At 41.4% G+C, this 15,935-nt stretch overlaps 1 protein-coding gene across 1 annotated transcript in view; it reads right to left on the minus strand.

Annotated features, from left to right (window-relative positions):
* Positions 1–15,935, minus strand: part of ERICH1 (glutamate rich 1) — a 75,418-nt gene that overhangs the window by 36,610 nt on the left and 22,873 nt on the right. Inside the window, exon 3 of the mRNA XM_035543037.1 lies at positions 3,814–3,948. Coding sequence (XP_035398930.1) covers positions 3,814–3,948 — 135 coding nt within the window. The remainder of the gene's footprint in view (positions 1–3,813; positions 3,949–15,935) is intronic.

Below are 15,935 nucleotides of genomic sequence, written 5' to 3' on the forward strand. Positions count from 1 at the left end.
TGACAAGACCAACCATAAAATAGCTACAAGCTTAAGAAGAAGAATGGACAAATACAAATTTATTTTATAGCTGACAAGAAATTAATTTATAAATGTAATTAACTTCAATTTTTAATAACTCAAAAACATGTCACAGATAAATTAGCGTAGTGACTATTTCATTTTTCCATGGATGAATTTAATGCAGTGAAATAACTGCTATGGCACATCTATTCCTCCTGATAATCTTGTTATACTAATTTAGATAGACACAAATTTAGTTTTCTTAGTTTATAGAAAAAGTCATGCAACAAATCTGCACTGATATGTAACTAAGTTCACAGAATGGCTGAGGTTAGGAGGGACCTCTGGAGGCATCTGGTCCAACCCCTGCTCAAGCAGGGCCACCCAGAGCAGGCTGCCCAGGACCACGTCCAGGCAGCTTTTGAAGATCTCCAAGGAAGAGACTGCACAACTTCTCTGGGCAACCTGTGCCGGTGCTCCGTCACCCGCACAGTACAGAAGTGCTTCCTGATGTCCAGATGGAACCTCCTGTTTCTCATTTTGTGACCACTGCCTCTTGTCCTGTCAAAATTTTAATCCCAAAATAATGTCAGAGTATTTTCATGAGATAGAAAATAACTTTCAGATAAGCAGGTTCAATAAACGAGAATTTCCACAAAATTTATTTCCCTTACTTCTAGGTCCAAAAGCTAAAAAAAGGCTAGAAAGGCACTAGCTGCACCACATAATCTGTAGTAAACAGATGTGCACTTGAAGAAATTTAAAAAAGCACAGCCTCTCAAAGGCTTAACCTTGACTGAGTTAAATGAACATAGACTGAAGGCACACATTTGACATTTATCGTCACATTTTGACTGATCCACTTGGGTGTGTGAGGGATTTTGTTATGTTTTTGAAATCCACATAGATTCTGACCTCAGAATCAGTCCCTAGATACTCGCTCATATGCATATCTAGTATCAATGGATGGATATTTGAAAGTTTTTTGTTTAATTTAATTATTCCTAAACTGAGGAGTCAAACAGGAAACTCAATAACACAGTATCTTCAAGAAAGGCAACACTGCTTAGGTAGTAAGACCTCTGAGCTTTTACCATTACACACATACTAGAGGTTGAACCGTAACGCTTTTCTGCTTTCCTGTGGGCATCACATCACATTTTGATGTATTTCCAACTATTCTGGTATACAACCAAATCTAGACGAGGAAACTAAATAATACATGGCATGATTTTTTCCATATTTTATAAGCATTGCCTGAACTTGCAGCCTGTCTCATTTTTATGTATATCCTTAAATTCCATACAATAAGACACAAATACATGAGTAAAATTAACCTTGTTCTTCAACTCTGCAGGATTAGCACAAACGTCTAATTCTGTAATCCATATTCAGATAGAACAAATACGTGTCTTCAACTGCAGCAAGATTTAGCACATATAAAAGGACAGTGAAACACGAGAGCAAACGGAAAAATGCTGGTAAAACAATCTTTCTTCCTGGAGGTTGTTAAAGAACAGATTAGGAAAATGCCTGGCAAGAATGACATTTATAGCCAAGCTTACCTTGCAAAGAGAACATAAAAAGCCTAAACAACACTTCAAACTTATTTTTTCTTGATTCCATGATAACCTATAAAGTCAAATAGCAAATCAGCCCAAAAATGTGTCTCCCAAAATTACATATGTGTTTGTTAATTGTTAAAGCAGAACCTTAAGTTCAAAACCTACTCTTACTGAATGAACTGGGATCAGCTGTAAGAGATCACCATCCAGCTCAGTACTGTCACTAAGTGACACCAGAGCACTACTTAACTGCCATGGTGGTTGAATAGTATTGTTTGTTTGTTTTCAATGCTAGAGGAAAAAAAAGATTAAAGCCAACAAAGAGCAAGTAAAGCCACTGTTCAATAATATATCCATTGTAAAACTAGACAAATACTTATATGGCCCTAAGAAGGGACATATAATGCAACCCTAAATTCTATTCTGCTTTACTGCTATGCAATATATGACCATCTAACATGCACCATATATTGATTTATTTCAAGATTTTAAACAGTAGCTGAGTAACTCTACCACAAAAATTCTGTACCGATACCTTAAGTATCAGTATATCCTAAGATAAGGGTATATCTCAGTTGTAGAAGTGTTGAGAGGGTTGGGCTCTAAAGTTGTATTTAGAAGCCATTCAGGTCCCCATATAAAAGTGAATGTTATAGGGCTATTTACCAGCAAAGTATTACGAGACTTAATGTACTCATTTGCCAAACACAGAAGAAGGGAAGTGTTCCTCTAATATCTGAAAGGAAATCACAAAGATTAAGCAGAGATTATACAACATGGAGGAAGAAAAAGACTGCTTTAATATCAGAACAAGCAGCATCTTAAACCTGAAATGCTGTAGAACCCAATGAATTGTCCAAAGATAACTACATAATTAAAATGTAAGGATAATTTAGGAATAGAATCTGGACTGAGTGTGAATCCTATCTTACAATGGGAAAAGCAAAACTTGCAAGTTGTGCACTGAAACACCTTCCTTACCTTAATCCTGATAGTATCAAGATGTACTGTTATATTACTCTGATAAAGTTATTTCTTGCCTAATCCAAGACAAAACATCTCTTAATTTCACAGTGAGAAAGAACATTCAGTGTGCCACCAGTCATGCAGTACATTGACTCTGTTGCACTACCCTCGTATGCAGATTCAAGTATGTATCAGGCTCCCTTCATGGCATGTTTCCCCACACAAAGGTGAGATGCCTACCCACGTGTAACAAACAGGATATTAACCACAGCCTATATCATGAACAGAGCTCTGAATAGAGTACAGACCCAATTTTTGAGATGAAAATTCAGCCATGTGGGTACTGTTTTCAAAAGGCAAGGCACACTTGCCTTTCTATATTTGCAGGTTGAGTCTCAGGTTTTCCTTAGTCAGTTTCCAAGTTGAAATAAGCAGTATTTGGTAAACTACTATTTATTAAATGTTTTACTTCAGCAGGCTTACCTAGATGTTTACTTTGCTGTGGACTGCTCCTAGTAGCTGTTAATAATATCATAGCAAATGACAGTGATACACGATTTTGAACAAACACATCCATAGAAACATAGCAATTTAAAACAACGAAATGGATCTGTCTTATGTAAGCTTAGCACTTCTTTCTAAGACAGATGGAATCACTTTAATTGCAGCAATAACATTCAGAAAACCATGTTTCTTATTGAAGTTCACTTAAGAGACTATTCCTCTACAAATCCTGTTCTGCTTCTCTTCTATCCTTTGACAGGTTCTGAAATTATCTGGTCACAACTTCTCCTCAGAAAACCTCTCAAAGCTTATGGATTGGTATTGATTCCCTATCACCTCCCATCAAGTGAACTCCTCCCAACAGGGAGAGGTAAGCCTCTGGTAACTCCCCAGAATATCAGCATTATGACTTAGTGAAACAGATGTTACCTAGTGTTCTTCTTAAAAATAATATGACTGTAAGCAGGCATTATATACATGTGGTACTTGAATGGGAGAAGCTGAAGACTTAGTCTCCAGATACACTTTATGTTATTTCAGCAAGATCAACAGTACTGTATGGTTATAAACGAGCACTGAATCTGGTCTTCAAACTAACAAAGGAAATGAACCCATAAGAATATACATCTCAATTTTGCTTATGTTGCAAAACAGTGACACCCACTGGCAGCAAGAGTTTAAATACTTAATTGTTGCAATTTGGATCTACTCCGTAAGGCTTGCTAGCAAGCTTCTCTGAGAAAAATTAATCACAGTAACAACCATACAAACTTACCTGTAGAGTCAGCACTATCCTCCGAGTTTTCAGAAACTGAAATACTATTAGTATCTTGAGTAACTGCAACATAACCCTCAGGAGGAAGATTCACTGTGTACATTCTCCTTGGAGGCAGAACTGTATTGTCACTACCTACAAAACAGAAAAACAAGGTGGCTTGCTATTGATCTTGGTAAAGATTTTCTCAAACATTTTGCCAACTAAAGCAATGATAACAAGTGGTCTCAAAATCATTAAAGAGAAAGTGAGAAAGCGTCAGATGTGGAATACTGAAATTATCCTATGACCAACAAAATTGCACTGAATTCTGTAGCAGCTACAAATTAATTCTCCAGAGGTTAGTTCTTTCCATTAGAAACACTTTTTTTTTTGCCATAGAATTCTTCCGCCCTAACTTAAGAAGCTTCCACTTAAAGTGATACACTAAAAGACACTACATATTTCTCCCTGTTCAGCATGAGCAGACACTATTTTTGTGAGAACTGTTTCACAGAAGATGGAAAAAGTGATACAAGTAATAAAAAAAAAAACACAGAAGTAGAATCACAGAAGTGTGGTTCGTCTATTTGCAGACTTTTTAAGATATAATCTAGGTGCAGTTGTAAAGGGCACAAAGATAGAGTCTGAAAACCACACTTGACTAAGCCTCAGCAATTCCTGCCCAAGAGGGTTCACCTCCCCATCTCTTCTCAAAGAGCACCAAGGGCCAGCTTCCCAACTATTTCATTATATAAGAAATACTATTTGTTACAATAGCAGTAGGCTGTTTTTGTAGAATTTCTTTCCCCTTTAAAAAGGTATTTAGAAATGTACTACCACTCTTGCACAATCTTGACATTTGTTTGCTAGGCAAGAAGTAACTCTGTAGGAATGACTGATGCTTCCCTGTTCCAATTATTTTTTATTTATTTATTTTTGTCTCTGTAATGACAACAGTAGGGATCAACTACAGGGAGACAAAAGCCCATCCAGAAGACCAAGATGGTTCAGGTTGTCTGCAGATGCTGCACTGTAATTTTAGACGGTTCAGCATGTTCTTTTCCCATCAGCTTGCTCCATAAGCCAGCACCAACACAGCATAAAGCTTCCCTCCTTGAGGGCAACTTGCCCATTTAAAGATAGATGGAAATGTTGTCAATGTTGTAATACTATTTGGTGAAAAGGTCTTTGGCAGGTGCACAAAATTAGCCTCTTCACAGATGTGCAAGATCTGAGATGATCTGAGCCCATTACCAAGCTGTAGCAATGGGTAGATAAATACCTCAATATTTAAAACGTAGTTGTGTCTGATAGAAACACAGATCCCTAACAAGAATTATTTCTATAACGAAATAGCTTTCACTAAGTTCTCTTCTATCCAAGCATGTAATTTATCTATACAGGTTGAAATTTCTCAGATAAAACACTTCAAAGAGTTCAGCATGACTGATCACCCTAGATATCCGTGATGATTACGTTTCAGAATATTTAAGGCACTTTTGAAAAGCTACATATCACAGTGGTTTTTATTATCAGGATGCAATCTTTTTATTTTGATAATACATGAGAAAATAGTTGTTCTTCTTGAACAAGCCAAAAAATTTCAAACTGACATTGATGATGCTTCAAAGGATAATAAAGGAAGTTAAATAATTAATACAATATGATGAAGAGCAATTACATGATTTGGAAAAAGATTAACTAAAATTAATTTTGAGTAATTCTTTTACAAGTCCTTTTTGTGAAGCTGACGCCAAATCACTGAACTGGCAGTACTTGCATTGTTCCCCCCCCATGTTGATTAATGATGAAGTGTTAATTGGTGATAGTTTTAAATTACAAGTATGTGTAAACGTATTTTGAATTATTCCCTTCTGAATAATTTAAAAAAATTATTTCCCTGCATTTCACACCTTTCCCCCCCCCCTTTATGTTTGAGTTCTATAAAACCATAGACAACTGTAAGACATTAAACTCAATTTGCAGTAGTCATGGCTAACTTAAACCCTTTAATCATACAAGAATTGGATTTATTGGGAGATATATTGACCTCCTAGGACAAAACAGCTGAACAAAACCCAATATGGGGGAAAATCTGTTAACACCTACTCTTGTGAAGAAGAACATTAACAACTGTTATTCCGTAAAGGAGTGAGCACTCAAAAGAAATTTAAGAAATTTTTAAATGGAAGTCCCCACATTATTTACTCTATGTACATCTTGAAGTAGCTTAAAAACCATGAATAAGGCATTAGTCTTTGTTAATCCTGTAGAAGTATGTAAAACCACACAGTTACCATATCTTAAACAGTACAAGCACAGCTGTATAATCTCAACACATCAATTGCTCAGTCTCAAACTATGAAGTCTGGAGTTTTCCAGACTGAGGCCAGTCTCCCTGGGCTAAGCAGAGACGGATTGATTATAAAGTCCTGAACACTGCTGCAAAGCAGATAAGCACATAAAAACATGACATTGTACTATTTTTAAAATATATACGTATATTTATAACTAATGAAAATAATCAGATACTGGAAGTACTCAAATATGCCCTTCTTCCTACTAGTTAAAAGTCATGAATTCACCAAATTGATATTTCCAGTAACGAAACTAGATCAAACCAATTATCAGTCAATCTCTAAGTGATTTGTTGCAGCATCATTAAGAAAAGAAGTACAGTTTAGAGGGAGCCACATTTTTGTAACCTTAACACGTTATGGGAAATCGAACAAATGCACTTATCCAAGAAGCATAGTGGGTGTTTTTTTCTTGTCTAATGCATCACAAAGAGAAAACTCAGAAGTCTTACTGTATTTGCACACAAAGTGTTAGGTGCTTATCCACAGGTAGCATAGGCAAACAGTTTACAGTTTCTGTGGTTTTATTTTATTCAATAAAAAAAGACAAACATTTAAAGAAATCTTAAAAAATCAAAAAAGAACAAATATCGTTCTTAAAGGTAAACTAAGAATACAGAATAAATATTTTGAACCAACTTGTCTCCTATTCATATTCCAGTCCACGACTTTCCCCACACAAGGCTCCTTTGCATATAAATCAACCTTGTGCACGGAGTGGGGAAGTGCATCTAAACTGCATCGTTACCAAGGTTACATCTGCAAGGATGGCAGCAGCCCGACTAGCTATGTTATCGCGTGCTGCCCTGCCACACACAAGTATGGGACGTCTTAAGGAGCTGAGAGTAAAGCTTCCACCTCACCTTAGCCAAGTAAAGTTGCCAACTGCTCAGTCTGTCATCATTTCAGGTAAAGATAGTGTATTTTGTTTCAGGTTAATTTTGGAATCTTAAAGCTTCTAAAGCCTTCTCCTACCTGCAACTTGGAGTGCGGGTATTTCAGCATGGCTTCAGCCTGAACATCTTTGTGCTGTCACACCTGGCAACACTTTGAACATGTTCTGGCCACAACTGCATTCGTATGACCTCAGCCCTGTGCTTGCTGGTAAAAGTGATTAATCCCCAGGTAGTGATGAGGCTTCATGTTTCTGTGGTGGGTTGGCCCTGGCCAGCAACCAAACTCCCACCCAGCTGCTCGCTCGTTTTCCCCTCAGCCAGAGAGGATGGGGTGGAGGGAACAAACAGGGCAAACAGGCATGGGAAAGCTCCTGGGCTGAGATAAAACCAAGGAGATCACTTACCAGTTACTGCTGCGGGCAAAACAGACTTCACTAGGAGAAGTTAATTTATTGCCAGTTAATATATTTAATTACAGGTCTGGGTATTGGGAAGCAAACAGTCCTGCTGTGGGACTATTTTGGAAGGAACTGGAATTAGCTGTTAGCTGTGGAACAAGACAGGGCAGCCCCTGGACCCTTCTCACAGAGGCCACCCCCGCGGCACTCCTGCTACCAAAACCCTGGCACCTCCACCAAATACAGTTTCCCAATCTGTCTTTACTGGCAAGTGCTTTCCTGCAACTCAGAAAGCCTCGATAACCAAGCACCGTGTTTCCTAGAATCTTAGAATGGCCTGGGTTGAAAAGGACCTTAAAGATCATCTAGCTTCAATCCCTTGTTTCCACAGGGTGGAAGTAGTAGAGCAAATAGAGGACCCAGGACCAGTGGTCAGCCAGAACCTCTTGCAGACTTTTCTACACAGTAGCCAAGAGGCAAGTTACCTGTCCCTGACTTTAGGAAGTTACGCCTAGGAAACACCCAGGAGCCACTTGGGGAAGTGCAGGAGAAGAGTTTAGCCTCAAAAGAGTTCCTTACAGGAAACCCCAGGAAGGCAGGGACTGATGCTGGATCAAAGCCAAGGTCTGATTAATCCAGTGACAGAGCTTTTTACAGAAGTCGATATTCTTCAGGTTAGCATTTACTGTAACCCCACCGCAGAAGAAAGGATCTTGACAAAAGTGAGGCTCGAAGGTGGTCTGCTATCTCCTTTAAAATGTTTGCATTAGTGCATTTTATTTGTTGAATATGACTATATTCTAGCCCTCATTTTCATTAAATATAAATTAGATTGAGGCTATGACATGAAAACTAGGACATTTGTTTTAGCCAAGTGACAACCATCACACTAATGGAAGCTTTGTGCTACTTTGCTAGGTACAAAGTCACTGTTGCAGGTGGGAACTTAGCTTTCATGAAGATAAGGAACTCCCTTACGAAGAGCTAATAGACATAATTTACTATCACGGTAATTGTTTTAGCTTGTTTAACACCTCTAAAGTGCCCGATCTTTCTGATTTAATTAATCCTTAAATAATTTCTCATCTGCAAACATTAGTATCCAATCCATCCCCCTCATTAAACGTACTTTATTGTTTAAATGAGGAGAGCCACTCAAGCCAGTCGTTGGGTAAAGATACACACCTTCCAAAGATTCTTCATCATTTTCTAAATAAAAGTTAACTGAATGGCTTTTGGATATCTAATGATCTCAAGTTACGCTATTTGCTATTGTCATGTATTTCATTGGTACCAATACCTGCATCAGAATACTGAAAAATCATTTTCTTCTGCAGAGTATACTTCAGATTTACAGTCTTAAAGATGTTTGCTATTCTGTTTTGAATGATAAATTCCCCTGCCTGCCAGGTAAGATTTCAGAGTGTGCATTTTTACTCGAAGTTGTACAATTTACATAGATTCAAATAAATAAGTAACGAAAAAAAAATATAATTAAGTGCATACCTCCAGCTCAGAAAATACCCAGGTTATGAACTGTTGGACAACATTAGTGGGAAGCAGAAGCAGTACAATATGCCTACTTTATTCCAATACTCTTTTCAGCAACACCATTGGCCACTGCATAGCGGTTTAGATGGCAGTACTAGAATTTCTAGATTGACCTTATTTTCTGCTACAGTGGACACAGTTGTCTTTAGACTGAAAAGGTCTGCTATCCTTCAACATTCAAGAAATAGCATGTTTTTGCTTCACTCTCAAATTGGCAGTAGGAGCCTGGCCACATTATACAAGTCTACTCCCTGTTCTTCGGCTGTACACCATTTGTGTCTGGCAGCATGTTGTCACTCAAGTCACTTCCTTCCAACCTCCATCCTGACACTCCATGTCACTCTAAGTGACACTTCATTAAAAAGAGAAAGTTGAAGTTACAGATGCTGCTCCCTCTGCTCAACTAATGGAAATGGCTATAAAGTAAACAAAGTCAGTGCTTAGGAAGTCTTTCCCAAGCATTCCCTTTATGAATTGGTGATTTAATACTTCAATTAAATAAATAAAACTAGGTCTTCTGCCCACAGACCCTTGGCCCACAGCAGCTTGTGCAAGTTATCACACTGCTGGAAAGCTAACAAGATGGATGATCAGCAGCAGTTTCTCTTTCATCCTGCCTTAATTCCTTTGAGGAATTAAGACTAATGTATGACAATCTGCACCTGGTCCTCACAGAATCATAAAGGCTGGAAAAGACCTCCAAGATCTTCTGGTCCAATGGTCCCCCAGCCACCAATATTACCCACTAAACCACGTCCCTAAGCGCCACATGACCACCAAGCTTCTCAGGAGACTGGATGAGTACAAGGTTTTCCCAGGCAGTTCCTCTGGGAGATAGCACTCGCCCATGGCTTAACACAGATGGAAGGTATGGCTGGAACCAACGCCTACAGCAGCTCTCTCCCCGCGGGCACAGTCACTCATTGGAACAGGTTGTCCAGGGAGGTGGTGGAGTCACCATCCCTGGGGGTGTTCAAGGAAAGGTTGGACCTGGTGCTTAGGGACATGGCTGAGTGGGTCACATTGGTAGTAAGGGGATGGTTGGACCAGATGATCTGGTAGGTCTTTTCCAACCTTAGTGATTCTATGCAAATTGCACACAATGGAAAAGGAAGAGGGTAACTGCTGTCCAGCCTCACAATTCGTCCTTTCCAACGTCCTAAGACAATGATTAGATTTTTCAATGGAACTAGATACAACCACCCACTGGCAGCTGTAAATTTGGTGGGACAGACTCCCAAGCCTTTTCAGCTAAGCGTATTGCAATATTTTGGGAAAGAAGGGTCTACATCACATTTAAAAAGCTATGTTTCAGCCTATGTATTCAAGCACAAGTTTGATTAGAGGGGAAGAGGAATGGAAAGATGAATAACAGCACCCAAACTAACAATGATCCCCATGCCTACCTTACATTAAAGGTCTCATACATCTAGAAGTAGTGCCAATGTAATTATTTTTGTTAAGCCTTGGCTACGTTGGAAAAGCCATCTACTTTGGATTTTATGTTCTGCTTTTAAAGTGTTTTGCTTTAATAAAATTGGAAGTTAATTTAAAATCTAAGGTTCAAACACCCATCACAGGTCATCTTAACACTTCCTTATTCAGATTCATCATCCAGCCGAGAAGTATGCAATTATAACGTTGTCATTCAGCAGCACCGAGATCTTCAGTGCCTAAAGTGCTATTAGGGCTTATGCACAACTAAGGGCAAAGTACCCATTCTTAAGGGCTTTAGAATAGGGCGTGTTTTTTTTTTTTTGTGGCAATTCACCCATAACTATTTCTCAAAGCTGGCTCATTATTTATGCCGCAGGCTCATTGAAGTCTTTCCCATTTATTAGCATTTTGCTGTACTGTCTCTCATGATTTCTCTGATTCTAAATGCTGGTAGTTTATTTCTACCAGCGTATTTGCACATCTCACACTTTTTATGGCCATGTATTTATTTTCATGTAGATTGCAACTTCTATATAGTATAAGATTAACATTTGTTTCCACGGAATACTAGGCCTTATTATATACTCATTTGTATTAAAAGCAGGAATCCAATTTCCTTCTTAAGAGCTCAAACAGGTGTAGGATGATCTAAAAACTAATAAAGATTTTTCTTTTCCTATTTTAAAGTACGCCACAGGTCATTATATAGCTATACAAAGAAAAGAAAACAAGGAACTGTTTTCTTTTTTTTTTTTCTTGCAAGCATTTTTTGTAGCCAGTGAAAAATGACACTCATCTATAAGTTTGGATTAAAACACATTTGTAAACCATTTTGTTTCCTGTTAATATCTCCAACGGAATAATTGAAGAAGTTATCAATGAAAGTGACATCGTCAAACAAGGAATTTATATACCTCATTAGATTACTGAAGTCTGCAGGTTGAAGAAGTTTAATACAAGTGTGCTCAGAGGACTAGAGGATTAAAAAAAAGCAACTTAAAAAGAAATCAAAAGTACTTCCTCATCACTGTCTTTTCCCTCAGCTTGATAGAAATCAAAAACTTCAGAAGGAAATTGAGGTCAATAAAGATATAGCCATTTTACAAGGCCCAAAGTTGGTATGGGAAATTCATAAAAAGCAAGGAACAAGAGAGCTCAAATTTATTTGCCTCACTACCTCCCACAAGTACTCTAACTCTTAAGATTTTACTTTTTTAGACACCAAGAAAGGCTGTATTATAGCTCATTTTATTGAGGATAGGACTTACTATTATTACCCAAACTCAGCTTCATTACATTAGACCTGGCAAACACTGTCACAGAGAAAACAAAGAAAAGCAGAGATGCTTCTTCCTTTTCTCATTCTTCAGCTACGTATGAACTATTGAAACATCAACATTCCTTTGGAAAAAGCACAACACAAAGTGAGAATGAAGTAGGGAAAAACCATGAGCTAGGAAACCAAGAAAACGAATACTTTCCAGAACAGAATCTGACTACAGGTAGATGAAAATCTTAGAATGCTGAGACAGAAGAATAATAATTGTATACAGGTGAGGTATATACTATTAAAAAAATTAGCAGCTTGTACCACTTTGAACTTTCTGAAAGCTGAATATCTGAGGTAATGATGAAACACTATATAGCTAAAGTATTAAGCTACTTATTTAACGGCTTCATTGTCTTGTATACATCCTGGAATATGATAATAGATGATATTTTGGTTATATGTCTAAGAAATCAAGTTGTATAAACATGAAAATAAAGCTATCTTAGAAATCTTCAGTTAGCACATAACTATCATTTCTCCTACTGCTGTAGATCTTATTTGTTCACACAAATATGAACACACCTTTCAAAAGCCAAATTTATACCACCTGTCAATCAATATAAAAAATAACGTAGCAGCACCAAATCTAAAAGGCCATGTCTATGTTGTAATTAGCTAATTGCACTCACTGATTAAGTGATTATGTTATTACTGGGACTTACCTGAAACTAGTCTGGAAACAAACAGATGTGCTCATCAGAATAAAAGTAAACAAAGTTTAAGGTTTTAACCACTCCTTTTCCCCCCAAACCCACAATTTTTATTTCATAGTCATCAGTACAAGTCAGACACAGACACAGATTTCTAGGTTGGAAGAGACCTCAAGATCATCGAGTCCAACCTCCGACCTAACACTAAGTACTCCACTAAACCATATCGCTAAGCTCTACATCTAAACGTCTTTTAAAGACCTCCAGGGATGGTGACTCCACCACCTCCCTGGGCAGCCCATTCCAATGCTTAATAACCCTTTCGGTAAAGAAGTACTTCCTAACATCCAACCTAAAACTCCCCTGATGCAACTTCAGCCCATTCCCCCTCGTCCTGTCACCAGGCACGTGGGAGAACAGACCAACCCCCACCTCGCTACAGCCTCCTTTAAGGTAACTGTAGAGAGCGATAAGGTCGCCCCTGAGCCTCCTCTTCTCCAGGCTGAACAAGCCCAGCTCCCTCAGCCGCTCCTCGTAAGACTTGTTCTCCAGACCCCTCACCAGCTTGGTCGCCCTTCTCTGGACTCGCTCGAGCACGTCCATGTCCTTCCTGTAGCGAGGGGCCCAAAACTGAACACAGTACTCAAGGTGCGGCCCCACCAGAGCCGAGTACAGGGGCACAATCACTTCCCTAAACCTGCTGGCCACACTGCTTCTTATACAGGCCAGGATGCTGTTGGCCTTCTTGGCCACCTGAGCACACTGCTGGCTCATATTCAGCCGACTATCAACCAATACTCCCAGGTCCTTCTCGGCCAGGCAGCTTTCCAACCACTCATCTCCCAGCCTGTAGCGCTGCTTGGGGTTGTTGCGCCCCAGGTGCAGGACCCGGCACTTGGCCTTGTTGAACTTCATACAGTTGACCTCAGCCCATCGGTCCAGCCTATCCAGATCCTCCTGCAGAGCCTTCCTGCCCTCGAGCAGATCAACACACGCACTTAGCTTGGTGTCATCTGCAAACTTACTGAGGGTGCACTGGACGCCCTCATCCAGATCATCGATAAAGATATTAAAGAGGACCGGCCCCAGTACCGAGCCCTGGGGGACACCACTTGTGACCAGCCTCCAACCAGATTTGACTCCATTCACCACAACTCTCTGGGCCCGGCTATCCAGCCAGTTTCTAACCCAGCAAAGCGTACGCCAGTCCAAGCCCCGAGCAGCCAGTTTCTTGAGGAGAATGTTGTGGGGAACAGTGTCAAAAGCCTTACTGAGGTCAAGGTAAACCACATCCACAGCCCTTCCCTCATCCACCAAGCGCGTCACTTTGTCATAGAAGGAGATCAGGTTCGTCAAGCAGGACCTGCCTTTCATAAACCCATGCTGACTGGGCCTGATCGCCTGCTTGCCCTGCAAGTGCCGCGTGATGACCCTCAAGATAATCTGCTCCATGAGCTTTCCTGGCACTGAGGTCAAACTGACAGGCCTATAGTTCCCCGGGTCTGCCCTCCGGCCCTTCTTATAGATGGGCGTCACATTGGCTAGCCGCCAGTCAACTGGGACCTCCCCCAATAGCCAGGACTGCCAATAAATGATGGAAAGCGGCTCGGCCAGCTCCTCCGCCAGTTCTTTCAGTACCCTCGGGTGCATCCCATCCGGCCCCATCGACTTGCGCACATCCAAGCTCCTTAGCAGGTTGCCAACCATTTCCTCATGAATAGCAAAGGCCACATCCTGCTCCCCATCCCCTTCCGCCAGCTCAGGGCACTGGGTATCCAGAGAACAACCGGTATTGCCGCTAAAGACTGAGGCAAAGGTGGTATTAAGCACCTCAGCCTTTTCCTCATCCTTAGTAACTAGGTTTCCCCTTGCATCCAGTAAAGGATGGAGATTCTCCTTAGTCCTCCGTTTCGCATTGATATATTTGTAAAAGGATTTTGTTGTCTTTAACGGCAGTAGCCAGGTTGAGCTCCAGATGAGCTTTGGCCTTTCTAATTTTGTCCCTGCACAGCCTCGCTACATCCTTGTAGTCCTCCTCAGTGGCCCGCCCTTTTTTCCAAAGATTATAAACCCTCTTTTTTCTGCTAAGCACAAGCCGCAACTCTCTGTTGAGCCAGGCCGGTCTTCTTCCACGCCGGCTCGTCTTTCGGCACGTGGGGACGGACCGCTCCTGTGCCGTTAAGATTTCCTTCTTGAGGAGCGCCCAGCCTTCCTGGACTCCTCTGCCCTTCAGAACCGCCTCCCAAGGGGCTCGGCCAACCAGCGTCCTGAGCAGCTCAAAGTCAGCCCTCTGGAAGTCCAATACAGCAGTTTTACTGGTCCCCTTCCTGGCCTCGCCAAGAATAGAGAACTCTACCATTTCGTGGTCACTCTGCCCAAGACAGTTTCCGACCACCACATCTCCCACCAGTCCTTCTCTGTTTGTGAAGAGAAGGTCTAGCGGGGCACCTCCCCTGGTAGGTTCACTGACCAGCTGCGTCAGGAAGCTATCTCCCACGCTCTCCAGAAACCTCCTAGACTGCTTTCTCTGTGCCGTGTTGTGTTTCCAGGATATATCCGGGAAGTTGAAGTCCCCCACGAGGACAAGCGCCGACGATTTTGCAACTTCTTTCAGTTGCCTATAAAACTCCTCATCCGTCTCCTCATCCTGGTTCGGCGGTCTATAACAGACCCCGACCAGGACGCTAGCCTTGCCGGCCTTCCCGCGGATCCTAACCCACAGGGATTCGACCTTATCATTCCCAGCCTGGAGTTCCACAACATCAAAAGATTCTCTAATGTAGAGAGCCACGCCACCACCCCCTCTGTGCTGCCTGTCCCTCCTGAAGAGCCGATAGCCAGGCATTGCAGCACTCCAGTCGTGGGAGCGGTCCCACCACGTCTCTGTGATGGCAACCAAGTCGTAGCCTTCCTGCTGCACAATGGCTTCCAGCTCCTCCTGTTTGTTACCCATGCTGCGTGCATTAGTGTAGATGCACTTCAGCTGGGCCATCGCCTTCTTCCCCAGCCTAGCCATTGTTTCCCCCGGCACGGCTCCAACAAGCCTTGTTTGAGCCCCGTCCCCCTTCTTACCTAGTTTAAAGCTCTCTCTATGAGCCCCGCCAGCTCCTGGCCTAGGATCCGTTTTCCCCTTGGAGACAGGGACCCGTCTGGGGCCATCAGGCCGGGTGCTGAGTAAAGCTCCCCATGGTGAAAAAACCCAAAATTTCTGTGCTGGCACCAGCCTCTGAGCCACCTATTAACCACGTGAGCTTTCCATGTCCTCTCCGTGCCTCTCCCTTCCCCCGTAGGGATAGACGAAAACACCACCTGCACTCCCGCTCCCCCCACCAATCGTCCCAGCCCCCTATAGTCCTGTTTGATAGCCTTGAGGCTTCTCTTTTCAAGATCATCACTGCCAGCCTGGACTATCAAAAGCGGGTAATAGTCAGAGGGGCGAACCAGGTTTGGAAGCTTCCTGGTAACGTCTCTGACCCTGGCCCCAGGGAGGCAGCAGACTTCCCTATGCGTGGGGTCAGGCC

This window comes from Cygnus atratus, chromosome 3, assembly GCF_013377495.2.
Source record: "Cygnus atratus isolate AKBS03 ecotype Queensland, Australia chromosome 3, CAtr_DNAZoo_HiC_assembly, whole genome shotgun sequence".
Taxonomy (NCBI): domain Eukaryota; kingdom Metazoa; phylum Chordata; class Aves; order Anseriformes; family Anatidae; genus Cygnus; species Cygnus atratus.